General features: G+C 41.4%; 1 protein-coding gene across 1 annotated transcript in view; it reads left to right on the top strand.

Annotated features, from left to right (window-relative positions):
• Positions 1 to 13,397, top strand: part of obscnb (obscurin, cytoskeletal calmodulin and titin-interacting RhoGEF b) — a 598,125-nt gene that overhangs the window by 401,274 nt on the left and 183,454 nt on the right. The window contains exons 92-94 of the mRNA XM_072254438.1: positions 339 to 386; positions 6,189 to 6,287; positions 6,570 to 6,788. Coding sequence (XP_072110539.1) covers positions 339 to 386; positions 6,189 to 6,287; positions 6,570 to 6,788 — 366 coding nt within the window. The remainder of the gene's footprint in view (positions 1 to 338; positions 387 to 6,188; positions 6,288 to 6,569; positions 6,789 to 13,397) is intronic.

The raw sequence follows: 13,397 nt of genomic DNA, 5'->3' as shown, positions 1-13,397 counted from the left end.
ACAATCTCCTTGTTTCGAGCAATGACAATAAAGTTCTATTCTATTCTAAATGCCTGCAATGGACTGCTTCAATCTTACCAAAAAAAAACGAGTGTCTCTGACAACAGGGAAAATTATGTCTGGAATATACACAGTAAAAACTCAATAACAAATCCAGCTACTTCATTCTTACTGTGAATCCTGTTGATATTAAGCCTTCCAGAAATCCATTGAAACTGAGCATTCAGATTGAAGTTTGTTTGCTTGTCTATAGTGCTTTGCATGAGCATTATTGCTTCATGCAAGACAGGTATCCACAGAAACGTGGCTGAACTATATGTACTTAAATTATGTTTCAGGTCCAGAGGAAGAGATCAGTAAATGTGAGCCAGAAGAAAAGTCAACAGGTAAAATGGAAGTTGACTGAACCTTACCGTAACTCAAGGAAAGAAATTTAAAGGAGATTTTAGAGCTAAGTTTTGTACACAGGCATTATTGTTTGAAGTTTGAAAGCACTGCCAAAGGAGATGGTAGAATCAGATACTACATTTACAAGCTGTTTAGACAGCCATTTATGTAGTTTATGCTAGAAGATACAGTCCTAAAACAAACAAGTGAGATTTAGTGTTGATGGGTGGAATGGACTTGGAGGGTCCATTTTGGTGCCATACAATTCTATGACTCGATAACAACTTAACAGTTCTATTGACCCTTTAACAAAGCAGATACAATATTTAAAATATGGCAGACAAAATGGCTAAAAGTTAATTCAGGGTTATGTATTACGTATGAAAAATTTAAAGCAGGGGTGTCAAACTCACTTTAGGTCACGGGCCGGATTGGGCAAAATGCGACTTCTTGCGGGCCGGATCAGTTGTGCACGAGTGCGTGCTCCCACAGCTTTTGTTGCCTTCGTTTTTTCAACCTGCTCTCATGTGTGTCAGTCTCTGCTAGAACTACAAAGTGTTTCACTTTACGAGTTTCGTTTCTTATGAATAAGATTGCCTAGCAAGCATTATTTTTATGATTGGTATTAACTTACAGTCCTAGACTACAAGAAAGTTGTGATGAGAGAGAGAGAAAATGATGCTATTTTGGCTAAGATTGTTCTGGGAGCCACACCTTTTCCATTAATAAAGCATTTGAAATCAAACATTAGCAGACACAAATATTGACCCAATGAAACAAATTGTAAATGTGGGCTACACAACTGAACCTCATTTTTATTAGCCTGCTTCCAGCAATCAAACTCAGAGAGTGAACGCAGTTAGCCTCTAATTTTATTGAAGTGATCACACTTACAATAATAGAATAGTCAGAAAATAAATGAGTCACAATATTATGACACTCAATATTTCATAATGCACTTTGCTTGCATGTCGCAGTTCATCGAACAGTGTCACTCATTTTTCACTTGCTGCTTCCAGACACCTGACAACTCTTGGCTTTAACCAGCCTGTCAACATCAGGGACCAGTTTCTGGGCAGTTGTAATTTTTATAATGTCATTTAGATGTCTGTGTGTCAGCTGTGAGCGCAGTTTAGATTTGTTAATGTTCGTTATGGAGAACACCTGCTCACAGAGATATGTTGTCCCAAACATGCAAAGGATCTTTGAGGCAAAGTCTATCATCTTGGGGTACATCGGTCCCAGGTATTGATAGAATGAGTCCAGATCCACAGTCTCAAATTTATATTTCAAAGCCGAGTTACACTGAATTTCAATTAGCTCTATTTGGAGTTCCTCCGGCACATCTGATGCTGCGTTGAAGGCAAACGGCAAGCAAAATAGTGAGAATTCCTTCTTGAGCTGAGTGAAGACTTGGAAACGATTCTGGAACTCACTTTTCAGCTGTGATATTTTGTCCTTGTACCTGTCCATGTTATTATTCCCATGAGCGACACACACAGACTGCAAAGGAGGGAAATGAGCTGGGTTGCTCCGGGACAATTGCACCTCCCACAGGCCTAATTTAATTTGAAAGGCACAAATGCTGTCGTAGTATTCCGTAACAAGTTTGTTGCGGCCTTGCATGTTAACATTAGGCACATTTCAGTGCTCTGTTATATCCACCAAAAATGCAAGATCATGAAGCCAGTCTGGGCCATCCAGCTCTGCCACTGGCTTCCCTTTCTCGTTCATGAATAGTCCAATTTCCACACGTAATTGAAAAAAACATTTGAGCACAACCCCTCTGCTCAACCAGTGGACTTCAGTGTGGTAGGGTAGGCCGTGTCCAATATTACTTTTGGACAAAAGAGTGTCAAATTGCCGATGGTTGAGTCCCTTGGCTCTAATAAAATTAACCGTTTTGATTACTACATCCATGACATTGTCTATTTTCAGGCTCCTGCTACATAACGCCTCTTGGTGTATAATACAATGAAAGTTCCAGAATTCCTGCTCTGGATTCTCTGTATGAACTTTCTCTCTGAGTTTCACAACAACACCTGCTTTTTCCCCGACCATGGACGGTGCGCCATCTGTTGCCACACTGACATCGTGAGTCCAGTCAACCGCCAGTCTGTCCAAGGGCCTCGACGAGGCTGGAGAAAACGTCATTCGCCGTTGTGGTGTTTGTCATGGGCACCATCTCCACAAGCTCCTCGGTGACGGTCAAGGATGCATCAACACCACGAATAAATATTCCCAATTGAGCTACAGCAGTCACGTCGGTGCTCTCATCAATTGCAATAGAGAAGGCAATAAATGACTTCACTTTGTCTTTTAGTTGATTGTTCAAATCTCCTGCAAGGTCCCCGATTCTCTCTGCCACAGTATTTCTTGACAACCTGATATTACCAAAAGCCTGTCTCTTCTCATGGCACACCAGCTCAGCCGCCGTCAGTGTGCATGCTTTGCTGAATTCCCCCTCTGAGTATGGCTTCGACGCAGTGGCTATTTTGTTGGCAATAATATAGCTGGCCTTGACAACTCCATCATCAGTCTCTCCACTTTTGGTGAACACTGATAGCTGTTTTTTCAGAGGTGCTTTAAGCTCCTTTACCTTTTGCATCCTGAGTCATCCTGCGTACTTGTCGTATTTTTCTCCATGTGGCGTCTCATAGTGTCGTTTGATATTGTATGCTTTTGCCGCAGCCACTTGTTGCGGGCATATCAGACACACAGGTTTGCCGTTGACCTCACAGAAGAAAAAAACAATTATTCCGATTATCGTTGAATATCCGACCTTCGATGTCAACTTTTCCTGGAAAGCATTTTGAACCACAGCAGTCTCAACACAACAGTCTCAGTCTTGCTCCAGGTGGTACTTACCTGAGTACTCTGTGTGTTTATACTGTGTCTGACGACGTAAGTGGGGCCCTAGTGGTCTTCAGTGCAGGGTGGTAGGTGCTTATGCACAGCCGGTAGTTAACTGCCACCTATTGTTTTCTAAGTACACACAACAAGCTGCCGGCGCAGCAGGCGACACAGACAGCGGTGGGAAAGAGAGCGGCTCCCGTACAGATACATAATAAATGGTCGTGAATATACTTTTTTTCCCTCCAAATCATCCCGCGGGCCGGTAGTTTGACACCTTGGTTTAAAGCAATACCATATAGTTTATAACTCTATTTAATAGAGATTTTAAAACAGTAAAGAAACTTGTGAACATTCTCATACAAGTTACCTCTCCTTCCTACTCTGTTTTCCACGTTTGAATTTCAAATTTATCTACATTTTAATGTAGAATGTTATTTAAAACTATGCTAAGGTACACCTCTGAAAAAGGCATTTATAAATATAAAATTAAAACAAAATATCACTATGAAAGTTGAGCATGAACAAGATATTGTTTTATGTTCGTAGGTAACCGAAAGTAAAGGTTGTGCAGTTGAATGGGTGATGGAGGGTCAGGGGATGGTTTCAAGTTCATGAATCATTAGGCTCTCATCCAGTATGGGTTGGACCTGTACAAGAAGGATGGGTGCCAATATCATTGCAGGATGATTTCCTATTTCCACTCAGGAGTGTTTAAACTTGAGTGGTGTGATTAGACTGATGGACTAAAGTTTGTTTATTTCAATGTCAGGTTTTGAGTAAAGCAGATGAACTTGTGCCTGGATTTGTACATGGCGTTATGATATTGTGGCTAATGTGGAAACTTAATTGAGAGAAGGGGCAAGACTGGAATCTTTCAATGTTTGAAGTTGTGGATCGTAAAGAAGATTGTTAAAGCATGCAAGAGAATATAGACCAGGAAAGAAAGTGGACTGAGAAATGGCAAACAAGTGTGATGTGTTGTACTTTGGGAGGTCAAATTTAAGGGCAAAGTACACAGTAAATAGAACCTTAGGAGCACTGAAATACAGTGGGATCTTACCATGCAAGTGCCATGGCTCCCTGAAAGTGGTAGATAGGGTGGGAAAGAAGACAACAGCAGGCTTACCTTCATTGGTTGGGGGATTGAATATAAAAATTGAGAAGTCATATCACAACTATATAAAACCTGTTAGGCCACATTTGGTCACACCATCATAGGAAGGATGTGGATGCTTTAGAGAGGGTGTAAAAGAGATCAGAATATTGTCTGGATTAAAGACTATTGGCTATGAGAATAATGAGGAGAGGTTAACAAATGTATATTTCATTCTCTGGAGAGTTTGATAAGTAGATAAGATTGGTTTAATTTGGCATCATGGTCAACACAGTGTGGACTGAAAAGGTTCTGTTAAACTATGATGAGAAAAACAAGGGCTGCTGTAGGTTAGACAACGGAGCTTTGTTGATGGAAGGTCTTGTCTAATGTTTTTTTAAAAGAATAAAATATATTGATGAGGGCACTGTGCTTGGTATAATCTACATGGGACCTTTCAGGTCTCACATGTAAAGCTAATCCCAGTGGTTTGAAGCTATGGTGTCCAAGGTATTAGCAAATTGTGTCCAAAGTTGTCTTTGTAATAGGAAACTGGGAATGATGATAGAAGATTGCTTTGGTGATTAGAAACCTGTGACCTGTGGCTTTCCACAGGGATTCGGGTTGTGTTCCTTTCTGTTTGTTATTTATTAATAAGTAATAATGATATTTGTTAATCATTTGGATGTTAATGCATAAAGTATGATTAGTAAGTTTGCAGATGACACAAAAATTGATATTGTTGACAGTGAAGAGGATAGTCTTTGGTTACAGAATAATCTTGATCAGTAATTTAGTATAAATCAATAAGATCAGTGATGCAGGGTTTTGACCTGAAATGTTTGATTCACTGGGTTCCTGAGTCTAGCAGATAGCTTGTTGGGTAAATTTCTGTTGGAGTTTTATATTTTGGAGTTGCAATAAATGGTCTTAATTAGCCAAAATATTTTAATGTTCTTTTTGTTTTCTTAATGAAAGCAATAGTGAATATATTTGTAGCACACATAAAATGCTGAAGGAACTCAGCAGGCCAGGCAGCATCTATGGAGAAGAGTACAGTCGATGCTTCTGGCCGAGACCCTTCAGCAGGACAGGGTCTTGACCCGAAAAGTCGATTGTATTCTTTTCCATAGACGCTGCCTGGACTGCTGAGTTCCTCCAGCATTGTTGTGTGTTTTGCTTGGATTTCTAGCATTTGCAGATTTTCTCTTGTTTATGAATATTAGTTTTTGGTTCATGACAACAAGGAATTCTTGATTACATTTAGAAACTAGCACCAGATTCCTTTCTGATTGCTCTTCCTTTGCTGTGATAGAGGTGAGATTACATTTGAAATGTTTGCACAATTTTGGTCTGCCTACATGAAGACGCATAGAAGGAGTGCATAGAATCAGCAGATTGGTTCCTTGGACTGGAGGCATTGTCCTATGAGGAGCAAACAAGCAGACTAGGCTCATTCTCTAGGGTTTTTAAAGAATGAGGGGTGATCCCAAAAACCATTTGCACCACTTCTTGGCTATGGTAGCATTGGTCACAGTCTCAAAATGAAGGCCTGGCTTTTCAGGAGAGCAGAAATTTCTTCACCCACGTGCTAGTTCATCCACTGAAGTCTATAGAAAAGCAGTAACTGAGTATATTCAAGATGGAGATAAAATGTTTGTTTATTAAGGAAATTAAAGGGATATTTGGTCTTTGCAGGAAGGTCATAGTCATAGTTGAGTTTATTTGTATATAACAATATGACAGTGGGGTAACACTCTATGTCAATATCTTACTGAATAAGCAGCTGAGAGGGACCATATGGCTTATTCCTATTCCTATTTCTTACCTCCTTACGTTCTTCTGTACCCAGAAAAAACAGAGAAGCTGATTCCACCAAGGTTTCTGGAGCGCTTCACAAGTAGGAGTGTAAAAAAAGGAGCAAGTATTACATTAACTGTCAAGGTGGAAGGTATGTTGTGTATATAATGTGTTTTTTGAAAAATTGCATAATGTCAGTAATACGTGTTACCAATAATTCATGCCAAAGACATTGTATTCTTAAATATACTGCCACAGTAAGGTCCGTAGACTCACAAGATGAAGAAGATTAATATTTACTCCTAATCATTCTTATACATCTCCTGTGCACTGATATATCCTGTGGTTTTCATAATAATTTTGCAAGGCTCTCTTTTGAAATTTGTCAGAAGTATTTTATGTGTTTAGATCACCAATGGCATATTTTTTGCAGGATCTCCAACACCTGATGTAACATGGCTCAAAGAAGAGTCAGTGGGAGATGTCATTTGGATTAAACAGAATACACCAGGTTATACCTTGGCTAGCTCAAATATGCAGCACAGTTTGATCCTGTTGGATGTTGGGAAGGAGTACTCTGGATCCTATACTTGTATTGCTACAAACAAAGCTGGCCAATCCATCTGTTCTGCCCACTTGAATGTTGTGGATGGTAAGTCATACTTACTGAAAATTTTGTCATATGACCATAAGAAATAGGAACAGAATTAGGCCATCTTGGCCCATCATGACAGCTTTATTATTGCTCTCAACCCCATTCTCCTGCCTTCTCCTTGGAACCTTTGACGCTCAGACTAATAAATATATTCAGTGACTTGGCCTCCACAGCTGTCTATGGCAATGAATTCTACAGATTCACTACCCTCTGGCTAAATAAATTCCTCCTAATTTCTGTTCTAAATGGACTTCCCTCTATTCTGAAGCTGTGTCCTCTGGTCCTAGATTCACCCTCTATAAGAAACACCCTCTCCACATTCACTCTGTCTAGGCCTTTCAATATTTGACAGGCTTCAGTGAGGTCCCCTCTCATTCTTCTAAACTTCATTGAGTACAGGCTCAGAGCCATCAAACACTCCTCATATGTTAACCCTTTCATTCTCAGAATCATTCTCATGAACTTCCTCTGGACCCTCTCGAATGGCAGCACATCTTTTCTGAGATAAGGAGCCAAAACTGCTCTCGATACTCCGTGTGGTCTGACCAAAGCCTTATAAAGTCCTTGCTTCTGTATTTTAGTCCTCTCAAAATGAATGCTAACATTCTATTTGCCTTCCTTACCACTGACACAACCTGCAAGTTAACCTTCAAGTTCAATTTTAATTATCATTCAACCCTACATGAATACAGCCAGTCAAAATAGTGTTTCTCTGGGGCCAGGGTGCAAACCATACACAGCACAAGGCACATATTGTACATATAAGATAGCAAGTAAACATACAGTCATGCAAAAAATATATAAGACCATAAGACATAGGAGCAGAATTAGGCCATTCAGCCCATCAAGTCTGCTCTGCCATTCCATCATGGTTGATTCCAGATCCCACTCAACCCATACACCTGCCTAGATGCACGGACTTGGCCTCCACCGCAGTCTGTGGCAGAGCATTCCACAGATTTACTATTCTCTGGTTAAAAAAATTCCTTCTTATCTTTGTTCTAAAGCTTCGTCCCTCAATTTTGAGGCTGTGCCCTCCAGTTCTGGATACCCCCACCATAAGAAACATCCTCTCCACATCCACCCTGTCTAGTCCTTTCAACATTCGGTAGGTTTCAATGAGATCCTCCTGCATTCTTCTAAATTCTAGCGAGTACAGGCCTAAAGCTGCCAAATGCTCTTCATATGTTAACCCTTTCATTCCTGGAATCATCCTCATGAGCCATCTCTGGAGTCTCTCCAATGACATCACATCCTTTCTGAGATATGGGGTCCAGAACTGTTGACAATACTCCAAGTGTGGCCTGACTCATGTCTTATAAAAGCTCAGCATGATCTCCTTGCTTTTATATTCTACTCCCCTTGAAATAAATGCCAACATTGCATTTCCCTTCTATACCACAGACTCAACCTGTAAATTAACCTTCTGGGAGTCTTGCATGAGGACTTCTAGGTCCCTCTGCACCTCTGATGTTTCAACCTTTAGATAATAGTCCATAGTATTCCATCTGCCACTTTTTTGCTCATTTTTCCAATTTGTTTTAAGTCCTGCTGCAATCGCATTGCTTCCTCAGCACTACCTACCCCCCACCTATCTTCGCATCATCTGAAAACTTTGCCACAAAGCCATCAATTCCATTATCTAAATCATTGACAAACCAAGTGAAAAGGAGCAGTGGACCAGAAAAGATCCCCTTTTATTCCCACTCACTGCCTCCTGGCTGTCTGCCATTCAGCTATCCATGCCAGTATGTTCCCTCTGTGTGCATGTGTGTGTATCTAAATTCCTGTAAATTGACATTACTATCGGCAAGAAAAAGCTGTTCTCGGCAGTCCACAGACAAATGCGCACACACAGTCCAGCTTGTCATTCTACTGATTGAACACTGGAGGACAGCACCGACAGCAGAGGCCATTCTCCCACAACTGAGCATGGACACTGTGCTATGCCGCCTCTGGCGTCTCCTCTCCTGGTCTGCAGCAACAGGCAAATCTGCAGCTTGAATCCTGTACAAGGACTCCCAATTCCCTTCGCACCTCTGAATTTTGAATCTTTTCCCCTTTCAAAAATAGTCTGCTCCATTATTCCTTCAACCAAAGTGCATCACCGTACACTTCCCCCTACACTGTATTCCATCTACCACGATTTTGCCCATTCTCCTAATCTGAGTCTTCCTGCAGATTCTCTACTTCCTCAGCACCATCTGCCCCTCCACCTATCTTCATATTGTCTGCAAACTTGGCCACAAAGCTATCAGTTCCGTCATCCAAATCGTTGACATATAACACAAAAAGAAGCTGTTCCAACACCAATCCTTGTAGAACACCACCAGTCACCAGCAGCTAATCAGAAAAGACCCCCTTTATCCCCACTTTCTGCCTCCTGCCAGTCAGCCAATCTTCTATACGTGCTAGTATTCTTTCTGTAATACCATGGGCTCTTATCTCGTTAACCAGCCTCATGTGCAGCACCTTGTCAAAGGCCTACTTAAAATCCAACATTCTCTAACTTTCCTTTATCTATCTTGCCTGTTATTTCTTCAAAGAGTATAAGACCATAATACATAAGAGTAGAATTAGGTTATTTGGCCCTTCAAGTCTTTGATAACCTTTGATGCAGTGTCCAATCAAGAACTGACCAAGCCCTGCCTTAAATACACCCAATGACCTGACCTCCACAGCTGCCTGTGGTAATAAATTCCACAAATTCTTCACTCTCTAGTTAAAGAAATTTCTCCACATCTCTGTTTTAAATGGCTGCCCCTCTATCCTGAGGCTGTCCTAGACTCCCCCATCACGGGAAACATCCTTTCCACATCTACACTGTCTAGGCTTTCAATATTCAAAAGGTTTCAATGAGATCCCCCCCTCATCCTTCTAAAATCCAGCAATTACAGACCCAGAGCCATTAAACATTCCACATATGGTAACCCTTTCATTCCTGAAATCATCCTTGTAAACCTCCTCTGAACCTTCTCCAATGCTAGTATGTTTTCTTGGAAAAGGAGCATCGAACTGTTCACAGTACTCAAGATGAGACCTCCCTAGTGCCTTATAAAGCCTCAGCATCACAACCCTTCTCTTATATTTCTAGACTTCTTGAAATGAATGCTAAAATTGTATTTGCCTTCCTCACCACCGACTCTACGCGCAGGTTAACCTTCAGGGTGTTCTGCACAAGGACTCCCAAGTTCTTTTGCATCTCAGATTTTCGGATTTTCTCCCCATTTAGAAAGTAGTCTGCACATTTATTTCTTCTACCAAAGTGCATGGTCATGCATTTTCCAACATTGTATTTAATTTGCCACATTCTTGCCCATTCTCCTAATTTGTCTAAGTCCTTCTGCAGCCTACCTGTTTCCTCATCACTACCTGCCCCTCCACCAATCTTGGATCATCTGAAAACTTGTCAATAAAGCCATCTATTCCATCATCTAAATCGTTGATATACAGCATAAAAAGTGCAGTCCCAACACCGACCCCTGTGCAACACCATTAGTCACTGGCAGCCAACCAAAAAAGGATCCTGCCTCCTTTAATACCATAGGCACTTAACTTGGTAAGCAGCCTCATGTGTGGCACCTTGTCCAGGGCCTTCTGTAAGTCCAAATATATAGCATCCACTGCATCCCCTTTTTCTTTCCTACTTGTAATCTCCTCAAAGAATTTCAACAGGTTCATCAGGCAAGATTTATCCTTAAGGAAACCATGCTAACTTTGTACTACTTTGTCCTGTGTCTCCATAACCTCATCCTTAACAACTGACTCCAACACCTTCTCAACCACTGAGGTAACTGTTCTATAATTTCCTTTCTGTTGCTTTTAAGAAAGGAGGAAGAGTGGAGTGACATTTGCAATTTCCAGTTTTGGGGAGCCATGCCAGAGTCCAATGATTTTTGAACGATCATTATTAATATCCGCACAATCTCTACCACTACCTTTTTCAGAACCCTTGGATGCAGTTCGTCTGGTCCAGGTGACTTATGTACCCTTAGGTCTTTCAGCTTTTTGAACACTTTCTCCATTGTAATAGTAAACAGATAGTAAACCTCTTCCCTCACACCCAAATAAAGTCAATTCAATTCAATTAAATTCAGTTCACCTTTCAACATCTGGCACAGTGCTAGTGACTTTCACAATGAAGACTGATGCAAGATACTCATTTAGTTCAACTGCCATCTCCTTGTCCCCCGTTATTATTTCTCTGTTCTGTATCCACTCTCTTCTCTCTTATTTTTTATATACTTCAGAAAGATTTTACTATCCACTTTGATATTGTTTGCTAGCTTGCTTTTATTTTTTAGTTGCTCTCTGTAGGTTTTTAAAAGCTTCCCAATCTTGTCTTACCACTAATTTTTGTGTTGTTGTATGCCCTGTCTTTTGCTTTTACATGAGTTTTGACTTCCCTTGTCAGCCACTGTTGTATTATATTTCTTTGTTTTTGCAATACATCTATCCTGCACCTTCCTCATTTTTCTCAGAAACTCATGCCATTGATGCTCTGCTGTCATACCTTCCAGCAGCTCCTTCCATTTTACTTTGGCCAACTCCTCTCTCATACCACTCTAATTTCCTTTACTCTACTGAAATATTGCTATGTCAGACTTTCCTTTCTTCCTCTCAAATTTCAAATTGAACTCAATTGTACTGTGATCACTGCCTCCTAAGGACTCTTTTACCTAAAGCTCTCTAATCGCCCCCACCCAATCCAGTATAGCTGATCCTCTATTCGGCTCAACAACAAACTGCTCTAAAAAGCCATCTCATAGGCATTCAACAAATTCACTCTCTTGAGATCCATTTCCAACCTGATTTCCCCAATCGACCTGCATTTTGAAATCTCCCATGACGATCATAACATTGCCCTTTTGACACACCTTTTCTATTTCCCATTGTAATTTCTTTGGGAGGCCTGTGTAACCCTCAGGTTCTGTCGGCTGTGTAAGTCTAGGCAACAACTTCTGGCCCCACCAAACATGTGAGATTCAGGTGCAAAACCACCTGTTTGTGTGGATGCTGCGTGATGTGTTAGACCATAAGACAAAGGAGCAAAAGTAGGACATTCGGCCCATCGAGTCTGCTCCGCCATTTTATCATGAGCTGATCCATTTTCTCCTATTTTGTCCCACTCCCCTGCCTTCTCACCACATAACCTTTGATGCCCTGGCTACTCAGATACCTATCAATCTCTGCCTTAAATACACCCAATGACTTGGCCTCCACTGCTGCCCGTGGCAACAAATTCCATAGATTCACCACCCTCTGACTAAAAAAATTTCTTCGCATTTCTGTTCTGAAAGGGCGCCCTTCAATCCTTAGGTCATGCCCTCTCATGCTAGACTCCCCCATCATGGGAAACAACTTTGCCACATCCACTCTGTCCATGCCTTTTAACATTCGAAATGTTTCTATGAGACCTCCCCTCATTCTTCTAAACTCTAAGGAATACAGTCCAAGAGCGGACAAACGTTCCTCATAAGTTAACCCTCTCATTCCCGGAATCCCTGTTACCCTGTTACAAATCAGTAGCATGAAATAACAGTACACCATATGTAATTAAACAATTTAGCTTTATAATTCTTAATTTGACTAAAGGGTGAGTAAAGTAAAACAAAAAGAAAAGGGCCCATTTTAATGAAACAGTCTAATGCACGCAAGTTGGAGCTCATGGTTTCCCTTCCGCTGGTCCTTCATCGATTCCCCCGGGCTTCATTGACTCCCAGCCCCACTCCAAGTCCACTCCTTTCTGGTGTCTATGACCTCTCCTTTCAGGCATCTTCTTTCCCCATCTTCTGCTGAACAAAAGACCCAGATCACCTTGGTCTCAGGCACACAAGAAAAAAAACACAGCTGGGCAGCACACATTCCAAACCCCCCCATAATTTCGAGCCATAACCCAAACACTGCTGCTACAGAAAAACCATTACATTAGCAATGAAACCTTTCCCAGGGTGTTACACCTGCACATAACTGCCATCAGGGTCCTTTTACCCTTGCTGTTTCTTAACTCAGCCCACAAGGATTCAACAACGTCCGATCCCATGTCACATCTTTCTATGATTTGATGCCATTCTTTACCAGTAGAGCCACACCACCCCCTTTGCCTATTTTCCTATCCCTCTGATACAACATGTAACCTTAGACATTCCGCTCCCAACTGCAAACCACGGTTCAGTGATGGCCACGCCATCATACCTGACAATCTGTAATAGTGCAACAAGATCATCCACCTTATACTCTGTGCATTGAGATATGACACTTTGAGTACTGTACTTGCCACCCTTTTTGATTCTGCATCCCTAATGCACTGATGCTCACTCTGCTGGTGCAAATTTTGTCCTATCATCTGCCTCCCCTTCCTGACAGTCTGACTGCATCCTATCTTTGCTTTTTTTTTAACCATCTGTCCAATCCTGAATCTCTTCACTCTGGTTTCCCCCCCTCCCTCAAAATTAGTTTAAACCCTCTCCAACAGTTGTAACAAACTTGCCTGCGAGAATGTTGGTCCCTCTTGGGTTTAGGTGCAACCAGTCACTTTTGAGCTGGTCATACCTCCCCCAGAAGAGACCCCAACGATCCAAGCACCTGAAACCTTGCCCCCTGCAC

Source organism: Mobula birostris, chromosome 3 (assembly GCF_030028105.1).
Source record: "Mobula birostris isolate sMobBir1 chromosome 3, sMobBir1.hap1, whole genome shotgun sequence".
In the NCBI taxonomy this organism is placed as follows: domain Eukaryota; kingdom Metazoa; phylum Chordata; class Chondrichthyes; order Myliobatiformes; family Myliobatidae; genus Mobula; species Mobula birostris.
The sequence above is the reverse complement of the archived record's forward strand: the minus strand, read 5'-3'. Positions and strand labels throughout refer to the sequence as shown.